Raw genomic sequence first — 19,195 nt, forward strand, 5'->3', positions numbered from 1 at the left:
TATCCACTTCATACATCAACAAAACGTTGTACCACACACATCATGCCATAGACCAGGGGATCTCAAAGTGGGGTCTGTGGACCCCTTGGGGTCCTTGGGGCGCTTCCAGGCAGGCCCCCCCTCGTAGTTAATACATTTTATTTGTTTCACACATTTTATTTAACCCATTCGAATGTTCGCTTCTTTCAGAGTGAACGATTTTAACTCAAATCTTTGCTTCTGGGGGGGGGGGGGGGGGTGCTACATATTATCAGATGGCAGGGCTCAAGATTAACGACGTCCCGGGGACTGTAAAATATCTATTTGGGACGTAAATGTATCTCATCCGGGACGGTTTCGGGACGAGAGGAGTTTTTACACTGAAAATGCGCATTTCGTGTGCAGCGATGAGCAGCATGAGAATTTGCCGTGCCGTCAACCAATGCTCTGTCGGACCAAACTAGTATGCCTCCCGTTGACAACAACAACAACGCACACACTACATTCACCCAACGGAATCATAGGAATTATATTGCTTTTGCCCCGTGGATGAGACATTTAGATTGAAAAACTATCGGTTGGAAGCGTGGATAAGACCATGGTTGTGTGCCACAGAAAGGTTCCATATGGACATGGGGCTACACTACACCAACGTTTAACGTTAGCTTCCATGCTAGGCTTGCTAGCTGCCGTCGACATTAAATAATATGTTGGTATATAATCATCTGAAGCAACAGATGTTTTTTAATGCTCAGATTGTTCTGGAATTGCTGCCCCAACACTGTGGAATGCACACCCCAAAACGCTCTCATTCCACATTGATTGTATTTATTATTATTATTTATTGATCCTTCGTCTTAGTATTCCCCCTAATAAAGTTGTTTTTATTTGTTTTCTCATGCCAACCATGTAATAGACGTTTGAGTATTAATATACCTGCATTGCTGCACGTTATCTGTTGGTCTTGATCAGCCTACACCAAAATAACAATCCATTTGAAAATAAAAATCACTGTTCTCAGGTCGAATATTGATATGCGATTAAAATGTGATTAATTTAGATTAATTAATTACAAAGCCTCTGATTAATTCGATTAACATTTTTAACCAAGCCCTATTTTTCATCTGGGAGCATTTTGACTAAATCAGTGTATCTACAGAAGAAACATGAAGCCAGACAATTAATGTACTGCATGTATTCAATACATGCAGTACATTATTTGTTTGGCTTAATTGTATTTCTATTACAATAGGAATACAGTTATTAATTTCACAATTTGAGTGGTGCTTTTTGTACATTTATTTCCCGGGACGGTATACATTTACTTCGGGACGGTTCAAATTGTATTTTGGGACGGTTCCGGGACGGTGGTGAAAAAAGTTAGTCTGGAGCCCTGTCAGATGGGGGTCGGCCAAGTAGCCTACAGTTTGGGGGTCCTTGACATGTAAATGTTTGAGAACGACTGACATAGAAACACAGAAACATGGGTTTTACAGAAAACTGTCATGATTTACAAGGCATTTGTAGAATCGTCAGGTCTAAATGGGTTTTATGGATCCAGGTCAAACCCAACCCAGTATATATGTTACAACAAGGGCCCAGGCAACACTGTGTTCTTTAAAACAACTACAGAAGTGTAGACTGTAGACAACACTTACAAGGTTGATGAATCAATCTAATTTTACTCATCTAAGAGCTGCAGCTTAACCACTAAACCTTATATACATTGTTGACTGGGGCCCAGCAGGGGTCTATACTAGGCCCCATTCCTTTTCCCCCTTAACTGCACATACTGTATCTTCACCTATAGCAGAAACTAAAAACACACAGTGTGTTGCGATGCAATGTTAGGCAGAGAATAGGGACAATTGAGAAAATGAGTCCATATATTAATACAAAATAAAGGATCCAGTCTGTACGAGCATTTGTCAACAAATCGAAATTTGAATCAGAATCACCTCCATTGTCACATGACAGGTTTGTGAATGTAAAGAAGTGGGTGAAATTCCTTTTTTCATGCACGCTCTCTAATTTTGTAGTTTTCGAGAGAAGGGAGGTATGAGAGATAGAGTATAAGAACAGGAGCAGAGCAGAGAAACAGGTCAAACGATCAAAAGCTACAGTATACATGTTATGTAGTAGCAGACATGTACAGTACATGATGTTTAGAACATCATATGCAAGTGTGACGTTTGTGCTACAGAATACATTTCATCCTAAGAGTATAGGTGTCACCGTTTTCCCAAACAGTATTTCACGATGATGTGGGAGTCAGCTAGGTTACAGTTATAGGATCACAGATACCGTATGACGTGTTGGATCGATATCAGATTGTCCAACATGCAGGCAGAGACAGCCCCTGCACAATAAAATCCATGGTGTGAATGTAACTCCAAAGAGTGCACAGACATGCAGGTGCCTCCGCCCGCACACTCTTTTGAGCTAAAGGTGCACTGGGCGTTTACTGTGTGTGTGTGTGTGTGTGTGTGTGTGTGTGTGTGTGTGTGTGTGTGTGTGTGTGATGCATTCTTGTGAGAGTGGTTGGGAACCACTCCATCTTCTTGACCCTTATCCTGCATTACTACTTACATGCCTAATGTATAGATTCACCACTCACGCAGCAGAGTGAATGCAGAGTCACCACTCACGCAGTAGACTGAATGCATAGTCACCCCAGCGTGAGTGCACTCACGCAGCAGAGTGAATGCATAGTCACCACTCATGCAGCAGAGTGAATGCAGAGTCACCACTCACGCAGTAGAGTGAATGCATAGTCACCCCAGCGTGAGTGCACTCACGCAGCAGAGTGAATGTATAGTCACCACTCATGCAGCAGAGTGAATGCAGAGTCACCACTCACGCAGCAGAGTGAATGCATAGAGTCACCACTCACGCAGCAGAGTGAATGCATAGAGTCACCACTCACGCAGCAGAGTGAATGTATAGAGTCACCACTCACGCAGCAGAGTGAATGCAGAGTCACCACTCACGCAGCAGAGTGCATGCATAGAGTCACCACTCACGCAGCAGAGTGAATGCATAGTCACCACTCACGCAGCAGAGTGAATGCATAGAGTCACCACTCACGCAGCAGAGTGCATGCATAGAGTCACCACTCACGCAGCAGAGTGCATGCATAGAGTCACCACTCACGCAGCAGAGTGCATGCATAGAGTCACCACTCACGCAGCAGAGTGAATGCATAGAGTCACCACTCACGCAGCAGAGTGAATGCATAGAGTCACCACTCACGCAGCAGAGTGAATGCAGAGTCACCACTCGCACACATGTTGTTGTCGCAACTCATGTTAGAGGGCGGAACAATTTACACTCTGGGGGCGGAAGTACACCGGAAGTGTGGGAAGGCACGCAGCGCCACGCTGTCACTCAAGTGACAACTGGCCAATCACCGCGCATCTTTTACGGGACTTGTCAGACCCGAACATCCGCTCTGTGACGCACACGGAATGCTTCCGCTATGCTTTGCAAGGAACCTTCATATGTCTATGGGGTGCCCATCACGTGATTCTATTCTACATCAGAGCATAGAGATGGTAACGCCCCGCCTGCCTCTGATTGGCTTAGTGACACTGCCCGTATTGCCCATATGAGAAATAAACAAGTACGGTACAAGAGAATGACAGCTTGGCATGCGCGGCAGAATGCAGCCTTGTAACTAACTTGTACGTTTTATTTTTGTAGAAGAGGCAGACTAATATGTTTATGCTGTTTGCTTTGACTGAATGATTGACTGTTATAAATAAAGTGCTAGTGTTGATTATCGTGTATTAATCTAATTATAGTAAATTAATACTATTATACTAAAAAAGATAAAGATCAAGGGAAAATAGACCTTTTTACAGTACAATAATGTTTCAATTTACACATACAAATAAATTACACAATAATCAACACAAACACTTCATTTAGAACACACCCAAATTAAATCATATTACGGCGTACGTGTTCAATCAATTATTCCATCAAAGCAAACAGCATAAACAATATTAGTTTGCCTCTTCTACAAAAATAAAAGTTACTGTCACGTGTGCCAAGCTGTCATTCTCTTATATTATATGGTACTTTCCCAACACAGAGTAACCCGACTATCCAGCACTATCCACCTCGGAGCAGAGTTCTGCCTTGGAGGAAAGTCTGGTAAGGCCGGCAGTGTCAGTAGGCCAATCATAGGCAGGCGGGGCGTTACCATGTCTATGCTTGGACGTAGAATAGAATCATGCGTGCCCATCCCACATCTCCACCGTTTTTCCTCTCCTCCTCAGCCCACCCCACCCCATCCCACCCGGGAGGAGAGGAGAGGGGCGGGGTGCAGGGGCCCGACCTACTTCTGCAACTGGGCCCCAGTCCAGAGGCGAGACAACGTAACGTCTGGAGGGACCCTGGGCTCTGCCCAGCTTTGTTCCCAACATCTGAACACACTCAAACAACACACAGACCAACAAATGTCCATACCTGTCCGCTTGTGGTAGACCTACATGTATAAACACACACATAAGCGCATGTACACACGCAGACATGCACACACAGTTTAATACAGTATATGTACAGTATACAGCTGTAGTTTAGACACAGAACAGATAAACACACACATACGCACTCTGAACATCAGGAGTACTTACACTTTAGGCCACGTCCACACACTAATATTTTGTTATATTAAAGAAAAAGAACTCTATCCACACAGGTGTTTTCCCACAGAAAGAGTTTCATAGCATAGAAATAGTTTCATAGCACAGATTTTTTTTTAAATAGTTTGGATAACGCACACATCACATGGCCAAGCATGCACGTACCCTGGGCATGCACTGCTGGTGCTTACAGTAGTAGTACAGAAAATATAGCAGAGGAAATACAGCATGTACGTTTGTTATTCAGAAATGCCTGTAAATTGTTATCCTTGTTGAATTAACCACTGGTAGTCAAGGCCGAGGTAGTTTTCTATGGGAAGTCGAGGCCGAGATAGTTTTCTTTGGGAAGAGGACATGTGATAGGGATGTACAGTAACTAATCATCGGAAGAACACATCGTGACTGATAACGAATCTGGAATTGGGTGTCTGTGTCAGTTTTCGAAAGTACGTCCCATCCGGAGAAAAATGCAAACTAAAACAAGGTCAGCTGCATTTGTTTTACAAAGTCTTAGTTCTAGGAGTTTCAAAAAGTAGTAATAGGAGTAGTGTGGATGCCTACCCTAAACGTAGCAAAAGTGTAAAACTAAAATGTATTAATGTAGCCTTAGATTGCATAGACTGACATCAATGCTAATCAGTGACGCACACAGCTCACAAACAGCATACATAGCAGGGAGTGAGATACTGAGATACATACAAATCTAAGACAAAACACTCTCCCGCCTAGTGGAACATACTGTTACTTGAATGCTTTACATGATAGTAAAACCTTAATAAAAACGTAAGAATTTACCTTGGCACAACTAGCAAACAAGGCACAGACATAACAAAAAAAACAGACATAACAACCTAGCACAAACTTGCACGCACGCATGCACACTCGCATGCACCACTTTCACCATGCAAGTTCTGGATAGGGAAACTAGTGAGTGTCCATCATCACATATCACATTCAAGAGGGCTTATTATTTGTCAAAACTCAAAAGAAGACGTTATGAACGTCCATATACCGCATATATTATCGCTGTTGCAGGACAAAGTAAGTAACAACGCCAACATTTTGCTCTTCAGAGCTTTAAGCTTACGCAGACTTTTTCGTTTGCTGCAGCATAATCTGCAGACTGTGCCAAGATGAACAATAACTAAAGAACTATGCATGCATACATGCTGAAAATAATATAAGAGGAGTACATGTACGCATGTACAGTATGTACCCACTCACACACACACACACACACACACACACACACACAAAACCCAGACGTTGATGACTCATTGTATCCATTCTCTAATCATCTCTACATAGATAGAGAGGGAGAGAGAGAAAGTGTAACAGCTGTTGGTGTGTAAACAGACCCAGAGTCTCAAATCATTTCCTGCTCGTCTCTCTCTCTCTCTCCTTCCCCGAGTTCCTCACTCTACCGTTCATTCTCTAAGACTCAACAGATTGTGAAACCTTGACCCACTAAATGAGTGGCACCGCTTAAACGCCTTTGTTTTGTCCGTGAACAAGTCCAACATGCACCCGTCTTTTCAATCACATCCCCCCAACCCCAAACACTCCACTGACTCTCTCCCTTCCTCCCCTCTTCCTTTCCTCCCCCCTCCCTCCATTTCTCCACATGTTAATGTGGGGCATTCCTGGTGGTTGAGTCACAGTCTGAACAGCACGGTGCTTGTGTCCACCGCAGAGCAGAGAAAGTAGTGTGTGTGTGTGTGTGTGTGTGTGTGTGTGTGTGTGCACGTGCGTGCATACGTGTGCATGCAAGTCTTGAGAGAAGAGAAGAGAAGATTAGAGAAGAGAAGAGAAGAGAAGAGAAGAGAAGAGAAGAGAAGAGAAGAGAAGAGAAGAGAAGAGAAGAGAAGAGAAGAGAAGAGAAGAGAAGAGAAGAGAAGAATGTTTGTTTGTGTGTGTGTGTGTGTGTGTGTGTGTGTGTGTGTGTGTGTGTGTGTGTGTGTGTGTGTGTGTGTGTGTGTGTGTGTGTGCGTTGCTTGCGTGCGTGTGTGCGTGCGTGTGTGGAGGGGTGGGGGGGTGCCTTGTGAATGTCAGTGGAAAGAAAGAAAGGCAAGACTGGAAGTCCTAGATTAGCAGGGACTTTCCCCCCTCTCCCACTCTAAATTCCACTGTGTGTGTGCGTGCGTGCGTGTCTCACGGCTGTCGGCTGATCAGACAAGTAGGCCTAAGGATACAGAGAAGGGGGGTGTATCTAGGTCAAAGTAACTTCTCCTTTGACCCGCCACACACATACACAGTACACACACCTTAATTTGTTACCAGCCCCCACCGACACACACTTCCGTCCATCCAATCAAGTCAGAGCAAAGCAAAGCCCCCCATGACACGCCGTGCACACGCAGGGAACTGATACGACGTGTCCGAGACAAGAGAAGACCACAGGTAAAATAATGCACCTCCCAAACGAAAACAAACCAGATACAGAAAGGACATTGATACGCAGGCATCACTACAACTATCTACTATAGTGTTGCAACGATTTTAGATACTATGTTGAAAATGTTTCAACTGAATGTCAGTAGAGTCACAATCGGCCTATTGGCCAAGTTTGTTCATATGAAGAATTTGACTGAAAATAATTATAGATTATAAATGACTGACTGATACCTGTCCAGTCACACTCTTAGACGGGCCCGCCCCAAAGTTATTAGGGCAGCCGTGCCTGGCAGCCGGCGGAAACTAGAGTTTTCAACAGGCCCGAAATGTTTATCTCCATATATGGAGATGATGACCTGTTCTGACATTACATATGTTGATCTGACCTCATTAAACCCTGTACACTCAAGACACGCTCCATATATGGCCAGTACAGAATTCCTTCCATATGTTGATCTGACCCCCCATGCCAAAGCGCCAGTGCTCGCTCAGCAGTCTGCCGTCACCCAGGCGGATGCGTGCAGCCGTGCAAGCGCCCTCGCCCTCAGGGCGTCTTACTGGTATTATACTAGAGCGGTACCCATTGGGCACTGGCCTACTTGGAACGATGCAAGATGGAAATGCATGACCAAACCCAGTTATTATGTCTGTGTCTCTTTTATGCCCACATATGGAGTTCTTTGTCAGGCATGCCCAAATATGAAGTCTATGTCAGAACGTCATCGTGATGTCAGAACAGGCCAGCTCCATATATGGATATCTAGGGGTGATCAAGTGTGATCAATTGTCCGGAATCCCGGGCAGAGGCTTTTGTGCTGATTCTGGACAACCGGCTATCCAATGGACTCAACACTGCTCTCCCTGTGGTGGTGTGGAAAGCGTGTGTAAAATGTGGGCGAACGGTTTCTTCGAGTTACGTGGATTACAGATGCACACACGTACAGCAACACGTGCATTTATAGATAATCTATATATACCGGTAGGCTACATATAGACAGAGAGGCTATAACTAGTTATGGCAGGCAGACATAGACTGAGTGAAGAGGAAGGGGGAAGGAGAGATGTTGAGAGGGAGAGGAGTGAAGGAGAGAAGGAGGAAAGGAGAGAGGGAGAGCTGGAGGAAAGGAGGGAAGGAGTTAAGGAGATAAGGAGATAAGGAGATAAGGAGGGAAGGAGAGGAGAAAGGGAGGAGTGCTCCAGCTGTACCCTGAGCTTCCAGGGAGCCAAGAATTCCTTCCCTGGAAAAGCACTCTCTCTCTCTCTCTCTCTCTCTCTCTCTCTCTCTCTCTGACACACTCTGGAAAATTCTGACAACACAGTCGAACCCCCCCCCTCCACTGCGTGCGCACACGCACACACACACACACACACACACACACACACACACACACACACACACACAACCATCTGCACAAAAACAGACATAGTGTTCTCCAAATCTCCAGATTTCTGACCCACTCCCCCACCCCTGTGTCGCCCCAAGTGGTCCAGTCCTGACAATGAGTCAAGCCTTCCCCCAGAGCTGGCAGACCAGACCAAGTCAGCAGCACAGGGGTTGCTAGGGTCATCTCGCAGAGGAAGTGGCCTCGCCCGGAATGCATGGCAACAGACACGACCAGACATGCAGAGTCTCAGTCTCTCTCTCTCTCTCTCTCTCTCTCCCTTTACTGTCTCTCATTCTATCATTTTGTTTCCAACCCCACTTTCCTCTCCCTGCCTCTTCATGCCCTACTGTGAGGGCATTGAGTTTATGTTGGGGCAGGAAGGGAATACTCCAACAACTAACCACACACACACACCATCTACTGCTGGATATAGCGCCAATCCTCTGCTCTTGTTTCTCACATGACAAAGATCTAAGTGGAAAAGAATCAGAAAAGAAGACGGGTATGTGCCAGGCACACACAAACACGCACGCACAGTGCCCAGAGGGGCCACATTCCATTATACGCCACCTGGAGAGGTAGTCCGTTCCCATGGAGACCATTTCCCTAAACCCAACAGGACATAAGTAGGGTGGAGAACACACACACACACACACACACACACACACACACACACATCACACACACCTTCACTTTTTCTCTCCACACTGTCCATCCATGGAAAATAGAGAAGCATTGCTATACATGTGACTGTGTGCACATACTACCTACCTTGTACCTTTCTCTCTGTTGCTCTCTTTCTTTCTTTTCTCTATCCGTCTAAATGTCTCCCTCTCTCTCTCTCTTTGTGTCCACCCAGCTCTTTTGTTCCAAAGTAGAGAATTATATAAAATATACCATGCCGTCTTCAACTAGATGTAGGCTATTTATTTTGCGCAGCGGAGCTAAGCTCTTAATGCAGACGGTACATGCTATGTATGCTCTGTCAACATAGCTCAAAGACACATCTTACTCTAGTGGAGAAAATAAATTATTGCATTAATAAAAGGCCTTTATTACCTCATATTGAATGCTGTCAATAGTGCTGATAGATCCCATATCACCCACCTCCAGGTTACTACAAGGCAGTGGATCCCATATCAACCACCTCCAGGTTACTACAAGGCAGTGGATCCCATATCAACCACCTCCAGGTTAATACAAGGCAGTGGATCCCATATCAACCACCTCCAGGTTAATACAAGGCAGTGGATCCCATATCACCCACCTCCAGGTTAATACAAGGCAGTGGATCCCATATCAACCACCTCCAGGTTAATACAAGGCAGTGGATCCCATATCAACCACCTCCAGGTTAATACAAGGCAGTGGATCCCATATCAACCACCTCCAGGTTAATACAAGGCAGTGGATCCCATATCAACCACCTCCAGGTTACTACAAGGCAGTGGATCCCATATCAACCACCTCCAGGGTACTACAAGGCAGTGGATCCCATATCAACACCTCCAGGTTAATACAAGGCAGTGGATCCCATATCAACCACCTCCAGGTTACTACAAGGCAGTGGATCCCATATCAACACCTCCAGGTTACTACAAGGCAGTGGATCCCATATCAACACCTCCAGGTTACTACAAGGCAGTGGATCCCATATCAACACCTCCAGGTTACTACAAGGCAGTGGATCCCATATCAACACCTCCAGGTTACTACAAGGCAGTGGATCCCATATCAACACCTCCAGGTTACTACAAGGCAGTGGATCCCATATCAACCACCTCCAGGTTACTACAAGGCAGTGGATCCCATATCAACCACCTCCAGGGTACTACAAGGCAGTGGATCCCATATCAACACCTCCAGGTTAATACAAGGCAGTGGATCCCATATCAACCACCTCCAGGTTAATACAAGGCAGTGGATCCCATATCAACCACCTCCAGGTTAATACAAGGCAGTGGATCCCATATCAACCACCTCCAGGTTACTACAAGGCAGTTCTGCTAGAACCAGAACGTCAAATTAAGGCCCTTTCTGAGAAACACGTATTTGTATGCTTTCTCCCCATGGCTTGTTTAGGGCCATCTGGCTTGGTGTAAACACAGGCCGCGAGACTTTCCACCATATTTCTCTCAAACCGGCTATTTCCATTAACATCAAAGGGGCCAACAGTGGAGAAGGCAGCCCGGCAGAACGGGGATCAGAGATGGAGAACCACAGAGCAAAGAAAGGAATATAGTATTATTAATATCAGTCATCAGAGCTTACCTAATGGCCAAGTGCCAATGAGACGACGTGAGAGAGAGAGAGAGAGAGAGTATACAAAGACATGGCAGGGGAAGAGACAGTAGGCCATAGCCTACAGACAGACACAAAATGAAAGAGGGAATGGCTCACATCTGCCAATAAAAGATGAAAGAGACCTTGACATGATGCACGCTCAGCTCTGACCAGATGACACACACACACACACACACACACACACACACACACACACACACACACACACACACACACACACACACACACACACACACACACACACACACACACACACACACACACACACACACACACACACACACACACACACACACACACACACACACACACACACACACACACACACACACACACACACAGCTGGTGCAGACCATATCACTGAGACCTATTTGAACTATTCAAAATGGCCGATATAACTGAAACTTCAATTGACTACATCCCCCATAGTGTAACTGACGGTAGCTAAATGCTGGATGATAGCCTCAATCATAATCGAATCACGCTTTAGACTCAAACACACTACAGAGGCTGCATGGGCTATAGCAGCAGAGAGTACAATCTCACACACACACACACACACACACACTTCTTTTTTTACATCGATGGTGACATCTATTTTGTGCCGCTGCTAGCCGTTCATAATGCTTGCAGTGTCAACTCGTACATACTCTTAGCATAGCAGTTAAGACGTACGTTTGCATACAGATTCCACATGTAGCCCTGGTGGGATGGGTTGTGCCAATCCACGTGGAGCACTGGAAGTGTAGAGTAGCTTTCTTTTTAAAATGATGATTTAAAACTTTTGTACAAGTTTGTACAAATCCTGATTGAAATATGTGTTTTCAATTGTTTTGTTAGATCCAAATAAGATAGACATGTCATGAACACAGTCATACCCACATAGCTGCACACAATCACCTTCTTCTAACGTCAACACAACATGGAATCTGAGGCCTAAACAGATCATACATCATTCATCACAAAATCACCGCCAAACGTAACATGACCAGTGACATTTCTTGCCATGAGTAACAGAGATGACCGTTCACATTCATTGCCACCAACAGAAGTGGTAACATTCATCACCAACCAGTGGCAGTAACAGAGTTTACTGGTGACATTGAATGAATGAATACCAATTCCTGCTGTCAAAATATGACCCCCCAGTCAAAAAACACTTTGTTTGAAATAGACACTCATGCTTTCCAAGGTGTGATTTGGGGTCCTAAGGATGAATACAAAATGAATATCAACATCTTAAAACCAAAATGTTGAATTTTGGGTTTCGGCCGGTATTAGGTAGATTACCGTTAGCCAAACTAGCCAAAAGTTGCTACATAATTTAAAACAAAGCCCCCGATTATACAAAATAAGACATAATTATGTCAATTACGTCAAGGGTAGTGGGGGATTTCTTTATTCATTACGTCAATAGCGTCAAGGGCAATAAGAGGGTTTTAAGATTCTTGGACACCAGTAACAGAGGTGACCGGTGAAATTCTTAAGATTTGTGGACACCAGTAACAGAGATGACCGGTGAAATTCTTAAGATTCGTGGACACCAATAACAGAGGTGACCGGTGACAATAATTTTAAGATTCTTGGACACCTGCAGTAACAGAAATGACTGGTGACTTTCTTAAGATTTGTGGACACCAGTAACAGAGATGACCGTTGACATTAATCGTAAGATTCGTGGACACCGGGGTGACTTTTTTAAGATTCGTGGACACCACTAACAGATGACCGCTGACATTAATCGTAAGATTAAGATTAGAAGACACCGGGAACAGGGGCATTTGTCTGTCTGACCACTGCTGTGGCCAAAAGGGACAGGCGGGGCTTGGACAACATGATGTCACATCCTCCCTGGTGAGGCACAGCTTCCTGTCCGTTGCCCCTATGGCCTCATCGTCCCTCATAAAACGCCAACAAAGAGCAAACAACGGCGAAAAACCGCCACCTCGTAAAAAACGCACACTCACACACACACATTCCAGAGCAGGGTGCTCTCACACCCTCTAGAGTCTTGTCCTTTGATGTGAGTGTGGGAAAGCTCAGGGGAATGGTCTTGGGGGAGCGGGAGGTGGTGGTGGGGGGTCGGGGGTCTACTGGCTAGGCGGAAAAAGAGAGAAATCTCCACCTCTATTCCCCCCGCCCCCTGCATAGGGAGAGAGACGGGGGGAATGACGACAGGGTGGTGAGTATGGAGGTATGTGTGTGTGTGTGTGTGTGTGTGTGTGTGGGGGGGGGGGGTATACACTGGCAACAGGGTGAGAGACAGATAGATTGGGGGCAGAGGAAGGGAGGGAGAGAAGAGGAGGGTCATTTGGAGCAGACCTCCGGAGCACTGAGAGGTCGGTCTGTCTAAACAGGACGGACACGCATGCACCCATGCGCACACACACACACACACACACACACACACACACACACACACACATTAGCAGACCGATAGAGAATAGGCCTTTATGTTGATTCAGAGCCATAGCCCTACCAGCCACAATGTTCACCTACATCCCAGTTCCCTTCACTGTAACTTTAATAGACATACAATGACAGAGAGAGAGAGAGCAAGACAGAGACTCAAAACAGACTTGTCCTGGCTACTACAGACTAATGTCAGAAGCCGCTGCTATGAACACAATATGTGAAGGCGAATATTATACGCTTTGACAACAATCATTCACACAAACACACAGGGTTTGTCCGTGTGAGATTTCTCGTCATATTCTTCCAAGGCTCACATTGCCAATGACGAGATTCTAATCATGGTGTGTTTTCAGTGGTTTACAATAGAGGGCGCTCTGTGAATGATCCCAGGATCACACCCAGAAAGCATGTGATTTCATTTTCCAGCTGGTTTAAGTAGTAGCCTTGCCGAGCCATGAGGCCCATAGGGCAGGAGCCTATCTCCTGTTTCTGTAGCGTGAGGCAGCTTGATGTACAAGTACACCCCCTGGACATGACGCTAGTATATCGCAGGGACTTACCCCCAATCCAACCCTTGATACTGAGTGTCAAGCAGGGAGGCATTGGGTCCCATTTTTACAGTCTTTGGTATGACCCGGCCGGGGATTGAACCCCAACCTCCCAGTCTCAGGGCGGACACTCTAACCACAAGGCCACTGACTGGTTTAAGGATAATACTAAAACATTTTTTTTTAAATCCACTTTTGATGAGGTTAACCTCATCAACCCTGGTGTCCTATTGTGAGCATGTCAATGTAGGCAAACATGTACAAAGGTTTTCCAAAATTCTGAGAGGAGGACACATTTTCTCCACGTGACACCATTATACAACAAAGCATAACATAGGGTTAACAGGGAAACAACAACAACAACAGAATTATAGTTGTTATTATTAGCCAGTCCAAGGCTGAAGAGAAGTGCTAAACATATCTAGCCAACCCACATAATAGCCTCTTTAGTGCACCAGGTTACTTTACAGGTAACGAGAGCAATACAGAAGAGAGAGGGGTGGAGTGGAGGAGAGGAGAGGAGAGGAGAGGACGAAAAGAGCAATTAAGGAATATAGGGAGAGGAAGGAAGGACTGAGAGAGGAAAGAAAAGAGGAAGAGAGAGAGAGAGAGAGAGAGAGAGAGAGAGAGAGAGAGAGAGAGAGGCAGGAAGGGGAGGAGAAGGGAGGGAGAAGTTCTGTATGAAAGAATTTCTCTAATGGCTGCTGTGCTGGCGTCTACTGGTTCTGTCGTGGCTGTGTGTGTGTGTGTGTGTGTGTGTGTGTGTGTGTGTGTGTGTGTGTGTGTGTGTGTGTGTACATGCATGCACCGCAGTGCAGCAGTTAAACAGAGGTTACTTTATATAAAAGCTGTATCCTGGCTGTGCCCTGAGGTCTCTGTAATCTCACACACACACACACACACACACACACACACACACACACACACACACACACACACACACACACACACACACACACACACACACACACACACACACACACACACACACACACACACACACACACACACACACACACACACACACACACACACACACACACACACTATAAATAAGCATACACACAAGCAAATACAAACACATGCACACACACATGCACTCTGTCTACAGAGCACAGCTCGGTTTGCCCTCAAAACATGCTGCCACACACTCCACCTCTCATTACACCCAGTGACCTCCTCCCCAGAGATAGAGAGAGAGAGAGAGAGATTGAGAGAGAGAAAGAAATAGAGAGACTGACAGAGGCAAAGAAAACAGACAGACAGTGTTGTCTGTGTGTGGCCCCTAGCTCACATTAATAACATGTGCATTCAAACATGACCCAACATCGCAGGCCACCCACCCAATTGACTGTCAACTGTGGTGAGAAACTACGGTAGCTCCACCGGTAAACGCACCACACACACACACACACACACACACACACACACACACACACACACACACACACACACACACACACACACACACACACACACACACACACACACACACACACACACACACACACACACACACACACACACACACACACACGCACTAGACTATCTGTCTAACTCAATACTGTGTGTCCGTCTTTCTGCCAATCAGCCCGTCTAGTTTTGAGGTCCCCATACCTCCATGCAGTCTATCAATCCATTTAATCTATCCAATCATCCGTCTGTCTGTCTGTCTGTCCAGTCAGCCATCCTACTATGCATGCACCAATCCGTCCGTCCGTCCGTCCAGTCAGTGATCGTACTTGTCCATCTGTCCATCTCTCTATCTAGCTGACATTGTCTGTGACTCTGAGCTTGGCCTGCGGCGATCCTTCTGATTTCAGGGCCCAAATTGAATTACATGGCGGGCAGAGGAGGGGAGGCGCAGTGTAATTAGCTACAATAACAGAGAATGGGGTTGGGGGGGGGGGGGTGGGGAGAGAGGGGAGCCGGTGTCTAGGGTAAGACTGTTCTCTCTCTCTCTCAATAGAGACCTTCACGAAAGTGAAAAACCGAGGGAATTCTACAGAGACATAGTGGGAAAGGGGAAGATGAGAAAAAGAGGGGGGGATGAACAGACAGAGAGAGCCTGAGACAGACAGAGATTGAGAGACAGAGCGAAAACAATGGCCTCCTTTCACAGAGCACAGTTGGTAGCTCAGTCCCTGCCGATGTCATCAAAGTGAGACAAGCACCCCTGCACAAGAGTTGGAGGGAAAGGGGGGGATTCCCCTGTCACGTCTACAATGGTAGAAAAAGTACTCAAAAAAAGTAACATTTTGTAAGTAGAAGTAACAATACTACAATACTGCTAAATAGAAATACTCCGTTAAAGTAAAAGTCTGGAATTCAAAATGTAATTGAGTGAAAGTAGAAAAGTATTAGCATCAAAATGTAGTTAAAAGTACCAAAAGTAAAAGTAGGCTACTCATAATGCAGAATGTCCCGTTTCAAGTTTTCAAATGTATAAAAATCTTTAGAAAATAGCCTAAATTAAGTGGTTAATGTATGTTTTGTAATAATAATAAAAATCTACAAAGTAGCTATAGTAAGTAATAAGTACAAAATGTGGATCCGAGATGTATAGTAGAGTAGAAGTATTGGACATACTCCAGTACCGTAAAAGTACATCAAAATGTTACTTAAGCACAGTACTTGAGTAAATGTACTTTCCACTGCGCGTCTACCTTTGCTCTCCCCATCAACCAACCCCACTGCAAGCCCTCTTTGGAAATCACGCAACCGGTTTCTAAAGGCCTATTCATACTCCAGTTTTAGGTGATAAGGAGGCCTCCAAAACGGTTAGTAAAAAAAACAGACAGATGTGTTCGGGTGAGTCGCTTATCACCGATGCGTGGCGTGACGTCATGTTGTAGTTTTCAGTGTTAAAACTGTTGTATGAACATTTAATAGGCCTTCAATCGCATATAAACTGTTGTATGAACATTGAATAGGCCTTCAATCGCATATAACGCAGGGTGCAGCAGGACGGTGCGTTATTGAGAACCAGCGCTTCCAAACTCACACAAAAATGAACACCTGCACAGAATGTATTGACAGAAAAGTAGCTCAATGGTGGATCTTTATGAAACAAAAACTTTGCAGATAGAAAGAGGATCATTCAAGCTTTTTATATACCTGCAATGTTGGTGAGTTTAATGTCATTTAATACAATCATATAGGACTTTTTTGTTTGGATGTATGGGCTGTCATTGCCAGTTGTTTTTTGCTACTCAGTAGGCGTTCCCGCATAACTTCAGGGTACGATGATGTCACACGCATACCCTCTATAGCTTACAGCAACGCCATTACTACTGCACAATATGTATAAATATGAATTCTTCAATATGCAATATGAAGAAAATAAATAATAATCAAATAAAAAATGAGTACACTCTTCTTACACCGTAAAGAAATTAGTTAACAATACTATTTTGGCAGTATTCAAGTAAATCAACTACACTCCTTTGCCAGACTGACATTACAGAAAAAGAATGTAAAAAACATCTTCAACATTGGCAAGCAAACAAAGCTCAGCCTCACAAAGAGAAACTATCAGTAAAATTATTTACCTCACATCTGGCCATTTTGAACAAAAAAAAGGATGGATAAACTTAAAGTGCTTTCAGCCTCAATAAGCACATTGAGATGCTTTTCAGTAAGGCTGCTGTATGTGCAGTGCAATGCACAAGAGGTATTTAACAAAAAAAAACACAAATGGCTTAAGCCTTACACAATATCCGCATTTGCCATTGTAGCGTGTGGTACTGGTATTATAATTTTCTGTGTAGTGTCTACTGTCTAGTCTAGTGTGTATGCGTTACAAGGGTTTGTGTGTCTGTGACAGTGTGACTGACTGTGTTTACTACAGCCAGTAAGACCCGCCCTACTGTCAGACTGTCTCTGATTGGCTTACCCTGAAATCTGGCCCTACGTTAGCCAATCAATGACCTCTTCTGCGACGTGCTTTGTTCAAGTTAGGGTGTGAAGCCATGTGGGCTCAGAGGCTCAGGCTAGTATGAGAGGCAGCACAAACAAAACTGTCAACACAGAGCGCTCTCTCTGCAGTCAGCACAGAGACGCCTGTATGATAGACTCACAGAGCTGCATGGCGAGACTTTTCACTTGGATCACATAAGTTGTCATAATAACGCCATAATGCGGTTAACACACGCACAGTAACTATAACGCCGTTATGGAATGGGGAAATGTAAAGCGTTTCGTTATGTAACGTAACGCGATGTAATGGCGTTAGTTACAACACTGGCCATGTCCAGGCGGGGAGAAAGAAAGATAATGAGAAAGATAGGACGATGGATGAGGAACACACTCTTTCACCGAGACACACACACACACACACACACACTCCGCTTCCACTACCCACTGTTGTTCTATCTTGCCTCTAACTCACCCATATAGATCTCACAACAACGTTTGTGTGAGAGTGGGGGACGTCAGTAGAACCCTGACTCATGGAATCAAGTTCAGCAAAGGGCTCATGGAAGAAAAATCCCAATTCTCTGATCCATGGAGACTTCAAAATGAACCCATGCCATAATTTGCAACAGCTGTCAAATGAATCCCTGTTGGTTAAATGAATGGCCCTCATACCATGAAAGCACACGTCATCAATGTAGCTCAGACAAAAAAAAAGAGAAAAAAGCATAGCGTAAAAGAACTCAACACATTTCTAACAAACCTCTCAAACAGAACTTTCTCCAGGCTTGTGGATCTATGCTGTATTATACGTGTATGATAAATGGATATATAAATGGATCTATGCTGTATTATACGTGTATGATAAATAGAGCACAATAACCACTATCAGGACAAGATCTCCCCATAGCAGAACCCGCTGATGAGGTCATCAGAGAGCTCCGCTCGCAGGCTAGTAGTAGCGTCAGAAGAACGATGATGTAATAACGGTGCGACTCACCCTGGATGCACTGCAGCGAGCCGTCCTCCGCCCGAATGGTAAACGTCTCACCCGGGTTCACCTGCACCAGTATGACCTACGCACACACACACACGTGCACACACACACACACACGTGCACACACACACACACACACACACACACACACACACGTCAGTGAACACAGATCAGGTGAAATAAAGTAAAAACAACAAATAGCACTGTACTCTAGTGTGAGATGTCAAGTCAAGTTTCACAAGTTGCACGTTAATTCCCCCAGGTCGACCAGCCGGTCGCACAGAAAAGGGCACAGTTCACAACTTCACAAGAGTTGGATGAGGTTTTGGGCACGATAATAGTTAGATGAGGGTAGCAATCAACAACAATCTAAACACACCCAACTGGCATAAACCCAAGGCAGAACACGCACGTACACACACGTACACGCACACGCACGCACGCACATGCACACACACACACACACACACACACACACACACACACACACACACACACACACTGTCGTACACTAGCACATAATAAACATCTGGATAGGGTGAGACAGTGAGTCTTCACCAATACCTTCTCTTAACCCATTCTGGGCGGGAACCCCTATTGGTATCTTAC

The 19,195-nt window shown here is 45.0% G+C and overlaps 1 protein-coding gene across 2 annotated transcripts in view; it reads right to left on the minus strand.

The window, feature by feature from the left end:
• The window catches only part of fndc3ba (fibronectin type III domain containing 3Ba), a 147,311-nt gene that overhangs the window by 90,309 nt on the left and 37,807 nt on the right, over window positions 1-19,195 (minus strand). For both annotated transcript variants that reach the window (XM_080783955.1, XM_080783956.1), the window contains exon 3: window positions 18,590-18,665. In XM_080783955.1, the coding sequence (XP_080640081.1) occupies window positions 18,590-18,665 (76 nt within the window). The remainder of the gene's footprint in view (window positions 1-18,589; window positions 18,666-19,195) is intronic.

This window comes from Protomyctophum bolini (genome assembly GCF_963924005.1).
Source record: "Protomyctophum bolini genome assembly, chromosome: 15".
Taxonomy (NCBI): Eukaryota; Metazoa; Chordata; class Actinopteri; order Myctophiformes; family Myctophidae; genus Protomyctophum; species Protomyctophum bolini.